The sequence below is a fragment of the Dermacentor silvarum genome, chromosome 2, assembly GCF_013339745.2.
Source record: "Dermacentor silvarum isolate Dsil-2018 chromosome 2, BIME_Dsil_1.4, whole genome shotgun sequence".
NCBI classification, from domain to species: domain Eukaryota; kingdom Metazoa; phylum Arthropoda; class Arachnida; order Ixodida; family Ixodidae; genus Dermacentor; species Dermacentor silvarum.
In genome coordinates this window covers 5,631,314-5,644,249 of record NC_051155.1, presented here as the reverse complement: position 1 = coordinate 5,644,249, position 12,936 = coordinate 5,631,314, and the positions used below count along the sequence as shown (strand labels likewise).

At 48.1% G+C, this 12,936-nt stretch overlaps 1 protein-coding gene across 1 annotated transcript in view; it reads right to left on the bottom strand.

Moving 5' to 3' along the window:
* Positions 1-12,936, bottom strand: part of LOC119443215 (dual oxidase-like) — an 89,271-nt gene that overhangs the window by 73,210 nt on the left and 3,125 nt on the right. Inside the window, 1 exon segment of the mRNA XM_037708374.2 lies at positions 4,318-4,360. Coding sequence (XP_037564302.1) covers positions 4,318-4,360 — 43 coding nt within the window.

Below are 12,936 nucleotides of genomic sequence, written 5' to 3'. Positions count from 1 at the left end.
CAAGCTTCGCTTACCCTCATTTTCTCGACAGGAGAAGGGCATTGAATTATCTTTAATGCGACAGCATTAAGGGCCCCGCGTTGCAGAAAATCTGGCATCGGCTAAGCATCGGCGTCCGTGGCATCTGTGGCAGAGAAATTCATCCCAAACCACCTCGACCACACAGGCCCTCCGCCTGGAACAAGGTGTTAGTGAACAAAAATTGAATTTCTCAAAGTAAAATCCATCAAAGAAATTGTAAAGCATGACTTGAGTATTACCTACAGACATGATAGTGTCGTATTGTAATTTGAATATACAAGAAAAAAGCCTGATAAGCAGTCAGGAATCTTTGAATGCTATCGCGTTCCACTCTTAAAGAGGCCCTGACCCACTCCTCGGGCTTGGTGAAATAACAGCCTGCGGGTAGCATACGCAGCTGTGAACATCTCAGCCAAGTTTCGCTGTCGTACCCGGTGCGTGGAGCTCGCAAGCAGAGCGCGAAGTCACCTTTCTCCAAACGCTCTTGTTTAAGAGAGGCCATGATCCTCACTCTCTCCTGTGTGCTTTATTACGTAATAAAGCACATTCCAATACACGGCTGCTATTGGTCACTGCGGTCGGCTACACCGTGGCAGCTGCGAGGTGCCGCCACAAGTACACTGCTACTCACTGTGACGACTGCATTTGGTTTACGTTTAGCGCGTCGTAGGCACCAAAATCGGAAGCCCTGGCATTTACGTTAACATCCAAAATGAAATTCGAACTGCTCGCCACGTAGAGGTGTGCGCGGTGTCGGTTTCGACCGGCGGCGGCGTGGTGGTCGTTTCCGGTCGGCGTCGGCGGTGCCGGCGGTGTGGAAACCGGAACCACAAATTTAAAGAGCTGTTTCGCTACATCCTCCATTGCTAAACTGATTGAAATTCTGGGCTTTTCATAATAAGGGCGGAGAGGACCGAATACAGAGGCATTGAAAGTGAGAGAAACACAAAACGTTTTGATAATCTTTTGCTTTTTAGCCAACACATTTGGAAAAATATTGGGCACATATTGGGTGCGCAAAGTGTTTGTACATTTCGTCCCACATGAATATGCCGAACCTTGTTTATTTTTTGCGTCGTAGTCGCAATTGTTTTCTTTTTTGCTATGCCTCGGTTTATATGACATTGTTCCATTGAGCAAATAGTCAGTGAATTCGTCGAGAATTGCTAAGCCAGCACCGGCGCACGTGACACTCTCTAGATATGTTAATCTTGCTTCAATTTGTCCTCAATGCTTTATGTAAAAGTAAATAAAAATATAGAACAGACCTCCTCTATGACCATCTATTGCTGGGTTCAACTATAAGCTGTCAACCAATCACCAGATGCTACAACACACATTACCGACTGGACAGTAAGTGAAATCAAATTGTTCTGAATATTAGTGACCTTTGCTTAACTAACTTTTCTTATAACGGCCTTTTTCCCGGAAGAAAATGAATCAAGATACTTTTTTCATTTTTGCTTCAGGTGAATATTTTTTCAGCTGAGATATCTTATGATGCGGTTCAAAACAAATTTTGCTGAATTTGATAACTCGTCATAACTAGGCTGATTGAACCAAGTGCGGTTTAGTAGAAATGCAGGCACTGCTCGGATGCACAATTACTTCAGGGGAAACAAATGTTTTGTAACCTGCACGACGAAACTGTTTTATAGTTCAGTGCAGCTATTGGTGTCGTTGCATTTGATTTTTCAGATGAATGTTCCAAAGAAAGAGCACCATGCAGTAGACATGTAGAAATATTTTATTTAGGAAATGAACAAACTGGGAACAAAACAATGATTGGATGAAACAATTTCGTTCAGAGGCAAGATTTGCAAAGGCTGTAGTTATCAAGGAAATAATCCTTGACCGTCGCGGCTGCCCCCTTCTTGCAGTCGTCTTGCAGTTTGTGAACATCAATCAAGTGTCTCTGCATGTTCAACATGCTTACTGTGCACGCGTAGCGTTTTACCTTGCAGCTGCGGTGGGAACCGGCGAATATTTAAACTCTCACAATGAAATGATGAAACGACTACGACCAACAGATTTAGTTCCATAAAGAACCAAAGGCGCTCTACTCACGATCCAAAAGGCTTTGAGTCATTCGCCTTTAATCACTTGGTCAAGCAACTCTTGCAGTAGTAGTCCATTCCAACTGTCTTCTGCTTTCCCCCAGTGATGTAGGTTAAGTGTCTAAAATGTCTCCAAACAAAACTGGACCTTCGAATGCAATGGGATAATGCGAAAACTTCCAACCGGCATATTAAACACATCAGGGCCAGAAATTTCTATCTCGCAACAAGTTGCATCTCTCGCGTTGATGCTGTTTTCAGACATATCACCAATTATATCCGCAAGCACAATCACCACGACTGTCAAGCCGTCATTCCGACGTTCTGAGGCCACTGTTCTCTCTCGTCGCTCCATATTGCGTTTTTGAAAGAGGAGTTTCAGAATCCCACCATTCCACGTTGCGCTGACTGGTGACGACACGCATGCGCCGACGCGCGGAGAGCAGGGTTGCTTTTGTTTGTTTTGTGTTGCTTCATTACTCCCCTACTTGACATGATTCTATGCCTGAGACAGGGAAAAGAATTAAACAAGACAACACAAATCTCAAGCGAAGCTGGATTTACTTTTTGATGTGTCTGAAGGTTTAGATGCGGCAGTGAAGTTCAGGGCTATTCACTTAAATTGTCAATCACTTAAATTGTCAATCATCCTCGGCGGTTTCTGTGAATCTTTCTTTACTGCGAAGCTTTGTGGCAATGCCGAAGAGTGAGAGAGCGCATCCTGACTGTCCACAGGTGTATAATAAAATTATTGTGTGGACGTATCGAAATGCCCACGAGGACTCAATAAGTAGACAGAAAGCGAGTTGAAATTATTAAAATGTTCGCTTTCGTGTCGCACGTTACTAATTAATTTAGAAAATATATGCGTCATTTAAGAAATCACGGCTCCTTAATGATAGATCAATAGGCAAATAAAGCGACAAATTGTGCTGACAATTTTTCTTGACAAATACAAGACAGGTACAGACGCAGTTTATTAAATTATGTTGAGCATTTTATTAAACACTCAAAAGACTTAATCAAGTTGTGCAGGAAAAGTGTGCGTAAACATTGTATCGTGCTCAAAGTAACAGACCGAAGCAACATGTTGATGAGCAAGGAATGCCCACCTAGTCGTTTATTCATATCGCTTATGTATCTGCGTGGGCAGCGAGGGGAAGGAAGAGTTAGGGAAAGAAGTGGCAAACGCTATCGGCGCATATGCGCGATAGCCCGTTCTGATACACGCATAAGTTGAATAAATTATTGGGTTTTACGCGTCAAAACCACAACCTGAGTACGAGGCACACTGTAGTAAGGGACTCCGGAATAATTTCGACCAGAAGGGGTTCCTTAACGTGCCCCTTAATCTAAGTAGATGGGTGTTTTCTCATTGCGCCCCCATCGAAATGTGGCCGGCGTGGGCGGGATTTGATCCCGCGACCTCTTGCTTGCAGCCCAACACCATCGCCACTAAGCAACCACGGCGGGTTGCACATAAGTTGAAACAGTTTTCTCTCCAAGTAGTTACTGTCGGTGGCCAGCATAATATGGGCCGGCCAACAAAGAAATGCCCGACTTTTTAATGCAAATAGCATTCTTGGCATTGGCAAACCACTTCCCGGCTATCAAGCTGTCCAATCGAAAAGGGGGCCAATTCCCAAGATAGTGCAGTCAAAATATGTGGGCTGCCCCAGAAGCCGTCTACAATATGTGCCGCTTACGAGCCGCTCTTCAAACAAACCGCGGTGGTCGGACTCACGGAGGCACTGCGAGAAAGGTGAATTGCAGCTATTCGCATCCGTGAATAATCATCGTTCGGCCCAATTTTTTTCTCTCTGAATCAACTCTGCTTTGTTTCAAGCAGTTTATTGCAGAGACTTTATTGATGAAGCCAATATAGCAATTGTGGGCGCATAAATTTTAAGTAGCCTAGTTTTAAGCTTCGTGACGCCCAGTTCCGCTGGTTAGAGCGAAAACACCCTAGCATTTTTCGTGTCACCCGACAGATAGAGGTAAAAGGAGTACACTGGTTATTTGCCAGGTTATCCTCACGTATCTAAAGGAATTGATCGTGCATACATTTACATTAGATATAATGAAGCTCCACTCCAACAAATTAAAACGAACATTTTGCAAGTAAACGGCTGCGTCGAATGTACAGTAACATTTCACAAAAATATCTATTTTAAATAGTTGAATAGATTAAAGGACTGTAACACTTGTACACATTTGCCCTTAGTGTATGTTTTCTTACCTCGCAACATTCGAAGATGTGTCCAGGAAGTTTTGATTAGCACCTGTGAAAGATTACAAAAAGACAACTTATGATCTATTTGCCTGCAGAATCTCATCTTCGCTATATTTCCGCATAGAATTCACTTATCAATGTAGCTCATTTGATGACGTAAGGGAGCGAAGTTTTAAAGTGAATGTTTGATGTTAAAGAAATTTCAGTGCCACCCCAAGTCTCCATTAGAGATTTGGCATCTCTGGGTGTACAATACTGCTTGAGAAATGCCTGGTTCATTTTCTTAAGCGCACATGGTTGTTTTTTTTTAGAAGCAGGGGTACTTGGTCACACAGAGTAGGGGAATATATCTCGTGGAACTTGTTTGAAATAGAATGACTTGAGTATGTACAAAATGCATACTGGGTACAATTTGTGAACGCCCAAAGAACGCCACATTTTGTACAGCAACCACAAGTTAAAGAAAACGAAAAGAAACATTCTACAAGAAGCATCAAAACACACCGAAGCACTGCTACTACATTTTGGAAACAAGCGCTTAGCTTGACTTAAATAAAACTACATACAAAGGGCTGACAGCAGTGCAGGTTCACATCCCACGTAGAAAACATTGCGCACTTCAATAAATGATGCAAAACGTACATAGAAGCAACACATAAACAAACATGCGAAGCGTGATATAAACAAAGGAGCATGAGTGAGCTTCATACGGCTACATGGAAAAAGCGTATTTTGTCAGCGCCAATTTACGATAAAATCACGTGTGACCACGATTACGACAACATTTTTGTTCTTGTTTCACATTTCCCCCAGCTTGCGTTTTTAATAAGACTGCTCAACTGCGCTTCAGTTGAGCAGTCCTGTTCCTGGGTGTTCATATCCCTGTCATGCGCATATGATAATGCAAAAATAATGAAACATTTTACCGACTAGCCCAGTTTTCCCCTTTTCTTTCTTGGCTGCCTGTGCATTCAAAATGATTTCCAACGCTGTTTTGTTGTCAGTACAAATGACCTATTGTCTTGTTTCTGTTGCTCTGCAGATAACGCTTCTTGCTTAGAAAATTGTATGGAGTTCGGATGTCATTTAAAATATTGACCTGAAAGATGTGTGTTTATTTTTCACCACTTTAAAGATCAAGAAACGCAGCAGCTGAACAACTTTTATCAAAGAAGCTACCTGTATGTATCTTTATTTGTCCACTCTGTATTATATACAAATACCAAGACACATGATGTACAGTAACGAGAAACATCCAGTTAGCTTTCCTTTGTGTGGCGTCTATACAAAAACAATGCTTAGTAACGGCGGTGTCCAGGTTGACTTTCATGACGACCATCGTTTGTACACCGGCCATGTTGCTCCGAATGTTGCTGATAAGCTATCCTGGAGGCGAACGCCAGTCCGTCGTAGTTGCTTGCCGGACTGGGCTAGAAATCCTGACGTATCCGGAGGAGTTTTCTCTTGCGAGTAGAACTGCGAAATGTGTTTGACGAATTCCAGCGTATATCAAACAAAGTCGCGCAATATAACAGGGCACCCAACTGCATCCGTCAGCTAGTTGCCAAGAGCAAATGAAGTCCTTTTAGTAGAAGTTGGAAGACGGGGACAGAAATATTTAACAATATCATGTATCCATGAACCGTGTAAGGTTTGCACCGAATCTGTCGAGCCACCCCAGTTAGCTCTGCCACGGTAGCGGTGGATGCAAGTAGCCTGATTGATTTTTGTTCTAGGTACTATGGGGTTTATTGGCGTTTAATCCCAGTCACGTTAAGTCCAGCGTAAAGAGCACCCGAGTAGTTCCCACCAAACGCCAGCACGAGGAAGACCAGTGACACCGATCCTCTTGTCTTTGTCTTCCTCACTTCAGGAGCCATGCGACCACAGCGACGCTTGTGCTATCTTCGTCATTACATAAGAAATGAACGTGTTAAGACCGCATGGGCATTTAGTACATAATGACGCTACGGAAGTGGTGACTTCTTTGGTTGGCTGGGTTGTTCACAAGAAATTCTCTAAAAATAAATAGGGGGTGTTCGGAGCTGCACAGTAGGTTCTGATGAACGCCGTAGCGGGAGTCTCCTGATGACGTGCAACCAGATGAAAATGTGACGGCCCCCTCCACTGAAATGCAGCCGTTGTAGCTGGCAATTGAAGCCCTGACCGGTGCTGGATGGCCTTCTGCTCAGCAGCAAAGCCACAACAACGGGTGAAGAAAATTGCCAACACTTGCCAGGTCTCTTTAGAGTAAATGGTTGTAAGGCCGCCTCTGTCATTGTCAGGCACAAAGCCATTTCTCGTTTTGTAAGAAATTGATTCACACAGTTTAAACTGTCGTGTAATGCTTCTTGTATGCATGAACATGATGGGCCAGATGTCGATATGCATATTACCTACATATACTGAAATTATATCACACGGTGGAAGGTGGTATGCAATCTCTACCATGATGGTAGAGCTTGCGTTTTAATGAACGTTGGACGTATTAAGCCACATTGCAGCACTCAGTGACTAACAACGCGTTCCTATGTCTGACCTTCCTTTTGTGCCTTGTCTCTTGTTTGTGCTTTAAAAAGTTAATCAAACGTGTTCTGAATTTCGACAAGCATGGCTTTGCAAATCCGCAGGCTTTGCCAATCCGCAGTATTTTGCAGGCCAGGCCTTTGCAAACATGGGCATGACTTAAAGTATTACTGGTCATTAAGGAATATAGTGATATTGATATTTCTGCATTCTCTCTGCATGGTCCTCTACAGTGTCGACTAAATCCCAAACAGTATCCAACAAGCATCGTCGCCTCTGAAGGCGGCTACACTTCCTGGAAATAGATTACTCCTGCTTTACCACCATAAACTTGGTTTGTTTGCCTACTTTTTGCACTTTTTAAAAACAACTGCTCAAGCAGAAAGGACTTCAATTACATCCAAGCCTTGCCAGGTTTAGGCAACAGTACTACTTTGGTCACCTTCCAACATTGCAGGAGCTGCTATTTTTGCGAACTTTTGTTGTAAATGTCCTGCAAAGCCACCTTCCATTCTGTACAAAACCGGCCATTGCGGCATACTATCTCCATTTGGACAGTTGCACATTTTAGCTTTGTTTACGGCAGTACACATTAAAGCTCACTTGATGTGATGGGGCCGACATAGATATAGAGGCAGAATATTGTTACGAAAAAGCTACGGAAGGACAGAAGAGGAGAACGAAGTGCGCTTGTCTTTAGAGCGGCTCGGTGTCGGCGCGGCAACCCTTTGCCCTTTTTCATCGATTCATCTTTAAATAAACGCACCCCATCGTAACAGTTTTGGTGGAGGTGCTGGGTAAAACAACGGCGCCCCCGAAGAACGACAACGAACCGACCGCTAAGGCGCAATCCGTGGAGCTTCGACGAAGTCGCCGAATTGCCGGTCTGCCACCAGAGATGGCTTCTGACGGCGACAATCCGCCACCTTCTACCAGCGTTCCATGGCAGCCCTACATCGAGCCACGCACCTTCGCTGGAAAAGACGGAGAAGACGTGGACGGATGGCTCAGCTTCTACCAACGAGCAAGTCGGTTCAATGGCTGGAATGCCACCGCCCAGCTTAACAACATCGCCTTCTTCCTCAAGGGAACAGCGTCTGTGTGACTTGAAAACCATGAAGAAAGCTTGACAACTTGGGAGAAGTTCGTAGACGAAATTAAGAAGTCTTTCGGAGATCCGACAGCTAAAAGGAAGCGTGCAGAGCAAATGCTAATGCAGCGAGCTCAAGTCCCCGGCGAAACTTGCACTACGTACATCGAGGAAGTGCTTAAGCTGTGCAAGGCCCTGGACCCTCAGATGTCAGAAGAGGATAAAGTTGGCCATCTGCTGAAAGGGATCGCTGAGGACGTGTACCAGTTCCTCATAGGAAAAGACCGTCTGGAATCCGTAACGGACGTCGTTCTGCACTGCCGCACATTTGAAGCGCTCAGAGCTCGGCGTATCACACCGAAGTTCGGTCGCCTGGCCAACGTGACTAACGTCGCCAGTGTTGATGTGGTCCCAGCTCCATCCGACCTCGCCTCAATGATTCGGCAAGTGGTGCGCGAAGAGCTTAACCGACGCCAGGCGGTTTCCCTCTCGACTGCTCGGGTTCTCGAGCGTTTCTCTTCCGGCGACTTTGGTGAGACGTCCATTACCGCCGCCTCCGTAGATGCCTACAACTTTGCGCCTCGTCCAGGAGTGTCAAACCATACTACGAACGCGCATCCCAGTTACCAGTTTCACAACGGTTACTCACGCAGACCGCCTGCAGTTCCTCAAGAGTGGGACGGCCGTGCCAGTTATCCTCCTACTGACAATTTCAGTGCGTCCCGTGAACGCCCCATCTGCTTCCAATGCGGCATTCGCGGTCACGTCGCCCGATTTTGTCCTCACCGCCGTCGCACGTCACCACCGTCCTATGAACGACCGCGTACTTTTTATCGGTGGGGCAACCGACAAGGTGACGAGACACGTTGGTCCTCTGATTCTGATAGCAGGACGCTCTACCAGGCGAATTACCGTAGCGACTCACCAGCTTCTGTGCGGAGCTTGACGCCGCCGCCTTCACGCCAGCGCAGGTCTCCATTTCCGCGACGGCGTCTCACGTCACCGCCGCCGGGAAACTAGGCGGCGTGACCAATGGAGGTGCGGTCGCTAGTCATCGTCAGCTACATGCCCCTATGCCTCCGCCAGTCGCCATGTGTCATAATAAGATTCGTGTTTTAGTGGACAATGTTACTACTTTGGCCTTAGTGGACACAGGAGCGAGTGTCTCTGTTATCAGCCAACATTTCAAAACGCGACTAGGCCGTAAAGTGATGTTTCGCTGGGACACCTCTAATACATTTCGTGCTGTGAGTGGCGAGTTGCTGCGACCTATTGGTGTGTGCACCGCGAACGTTTACTTCTCCGATAACGTGTATCAAGCCGAATTCGCAGTGCTTGCTAAATCCACTCACGACGTAATTCTTGGCCTCGACTTCCTACAACAGTGCGGTGCCACTGTTGACTGCGGTACCGGCGAGCTTTTCCCTCTCCTCTTGCTGACCAACCTGCTACATGTTCACGCACTCTCGCCGTCATTGAAGATACTGTCTTACCGGCACGTTCCTTATCCAGAGTACGAGTTGCTGCTTGCGGTGTCGACGCCGATACATTTGATGCAATTGTTGAGCCTGTGCCTTCGATGGTTGTGAAGAAAAGTGTGCTCGTACCTCGATGCGTCCTCTCTGTGGCCTGCAGAACAACTACACTATGGGTGTCAAATTTAGCCTCCCAGTCTGTTGTGCTACCCAGCGGTATCCGCCTTGCCTCTTTTGAAGTGGATACCAGTCTCAGCATAGGCGCTTTAACTGATGACACGTCCTATGAATCCCAAGAGCACGGTGCTGAAGACTCGTTGCCGTTTCTAAAAATGATCAACAAGTCATTGTCCTCAGAGAAGCGTCAAGCCCTGGTCAGCGTCCTTCGAAAGCATGCGTCATTGTTTGATTTCGCGCAGAACGCTAACAAAGTTCACGTTCCAACTACGGGCTCGCCACAGGATCGACACGGGGCCCGCGCATCCCATAAGGCAGAAGCCTTACCGCGTGTCCGCGTCAGAGCGCAAGATCATCGTTCAACAGGTCGACGACATGCTAGCCAAGGGCGTCATACAAGATTCCTCTAGCCCTGGGCTGCGCCGGTCATCCTCGTGAAAGAAAGATGGGTCCTGGAGGTTTTGTGTCGACTACCGGCGTCTCAATTCTGTGACGAAAAAGGATGTGTATCACTTCCCCGGATCGATGACGTTATCGACTGTCTTCATTCCGCATCCTACTTTTCATCTGTAGACCTCAGATCGGGCTACTGGCAGATACCCATGCATTCAACTGACAAAGAGAAAACCGCTTTTGTGACCCCAGACGGCTTGTTTGAGTTCAACGTCATGCCGTTTGGTTTGTGCAACGCGCCTGCAACATTTGAATGGTTTATGGACACGGTACTGCGCGGCCTGAAATGGGAGATTTGTTTATGTTATCTTGACGACGTCGTCATTTTTGGCCGCACCTTTGCAGAGCACAACCATCGACTGGACGTTGTTCTGACGTGCCTTGAACAAGCTGCCCTTACCCTCAACTCAAAGAAATGTCACTTTGGCCAACGAGAGGCGCTAGTACTTGGACATCTAGTGGACAAGCAGGGGGTGCGACCAGACCCACAGAAGGTCGCTGCAGTTACCGGCTTTAAACAACCGCAGTCACAACGCGAGCTGAGGAGCTTCTTGGGTCTTTGCTCGTACTTCCGACGTTTTGTGCCCAACTTTGCCGATACTGCCTACCCTCTGCAGTGTAACGACCGCAGCCTGGATGGCCTCTTTGCCTCAGCTGCTCAGCCAACAGGTAACAATGGCTTTGTCATCCAAGATGACCTGTTCTACAAGAAGAACTACGCGGCTGAGGGTGCCCGCCTCCTCTTAGTGGTCCCTAAGAATTTGAGAAACCACGTACTCCGTGCTATGCACGACGACTCCACCGCTGGACACCTGGGTTCACCAGAACATACCACCGCCTCAGGGTCGATTCTATTGGATTGGTATGCGACGCGATACAGAAAAGTATGTGGCCAGTTGTGAACCAGTGCCAGCAATCAAGCGCCCGAATACTGCGCCGGTCGGACTCCTTCACCGGTGGCGCACACCATCATCTCCTTTTGAAATGGTTGGAGTTGATCTTCTCGGCCATTCCCACGCTCATCCAATGACAACCGCTGGATTTAGTCTGCGTCGACCACCTGACACGTTATGCGGAAACTGCAGCGATGCCACCGGCCACGGCTCTTGATGTTTCGAGATTCCTCCTGTCCTCCGTTATACTGCGTCATGGACCCTCTCGTGTTATTGTGAGCGATCGCGGTCGCCAGTTCGTGGCCGACGTAGTCGAAGAGCTGTTGCGTCTCTGTGCTTGCCACTTTCGCCACGCGACCCCGTATCATCCGCAGACAAATGGTCTCGTCGAGCGCACTAACAGAACTTTGACCAACATGCTTTCGATGTACGTGGATTACAGGCACAAAAATTGGGATGACATCTTGCCTTTGTGGGGGAGCACACGCTGCCACCTTCTCCCGCGGGCGCTCGCCTGTCGCCGGCGCACGGAGCGCCCGCGACAGCAGCCGGGTGGACATCTGCGCTGCGCCCACCGCGCGCTGCGGGAGCCGGGCGAACACGGGAGAAATGCACTTTGCCCTCTCCCGGTTCTCGCTCGCCTCTCGCGACGCGCGTGCCGCGTGGGAAGAGGGAAAGTATCCGGCGGGCGAGGAGGACACTCCCCTCGCGGAAAGGCAAAAAGGCATAAAAGAGCGCGACCGAGAGACCCCCGGTCTGACCTCGCTTGACCTTCTGCCTGGACGGATTTTTACCTGCTGAAAGCCGTGAGTGACCTCGTTCGCGTGACTACCACACGCGACGAGGCAAGCCTATTTTATTAGTTGTTATACAGAGCGGACTTCCCTCTACAAGTGTGTTTTATTGCTGACAGCAATAAACGTTGTTGAGTTGACTCGCTGGTTGCCTTATTCGCCCGAACCCTACGTAGCTGCGATTACACGCGCTACGGGTTGGGGAAGACCCCCACATTTGGCGCTACCAACGTGGTTCGAATTCGGCAACACGGCGAGTTTTCTTTTCTGTTTTTGGAGCTGGGACTACTGAAGTTGCAGTAAACAATGGCGACGGGCTTGTCTGACTTTCCAGATTTGTTCATGTTGTCGGAGGTCGCGGGAGATATCAGATGCCTAGTGCTAACGCGGCGGCAGTTCCGACAAACCGGTAGCTTTGATTTTGAGTGTTTCACGCGGAACAGTCGGGATCGCGGAAACGCCACGTTGGCAGGTTTAGGCCTGAGAGTAGGCCTAACATGCCTAACACCTCGCCGCGTCATCCCGCGGACTCAGAGCCAACTATGCCTCTAATAGTTCGACGCAAGCTGCGGATGCGTCCGAACCTTCGGGCGGTAGTATTCCGTCAAGCGAAATAATGCTGCAGAATGCGCTGCAAGTCATGCAGAGCTTAGCCGGCACCATGCAGAAACCATGCGGGCCCCGTCGCAGAGCGAGCGACCACGAATTAAGGTAGACATGCCTACCTATAGTGGTTACCCCCGATCGCACTAGTGCAAACGAGTACTCGACCGTCTGCAGTATTATCAGCAAGCAACAGGGCTTTCAGACGCCGAACTTCTCGCGCACGTGGTCCCTGCTTCACTGACTGAACAGGCGGATCGTTGGTTCGACTGGCGGACACAGAGCCCGCAAGTAGAAGAGTTCCGCGTGAACTTCCGCGAGGAATTTCTTCCGGCCAACTACAAGTGGCGTTTGAGGAGAGAGTTGGATGTTGCGTACCCAGCATCCGACGAGTCCCTGCTGGAGTATGTTCGAGCGATGGACGAACTTTATCGTCTCGCAAGCCCTCTCGCCACCGACGCCGATAAAGTCGAGCGCGTCACACGGCAAGCGCACCCGACTTCGCGGCCTACTTCAGGGATGTAGGTACCGAGACTTAGACGAGCTCGCCACCGAAGCAAAGCGCATCCAAGGGGACATCCTCGCGGCGCGAGCATACCGTCCGCCTCCACCCG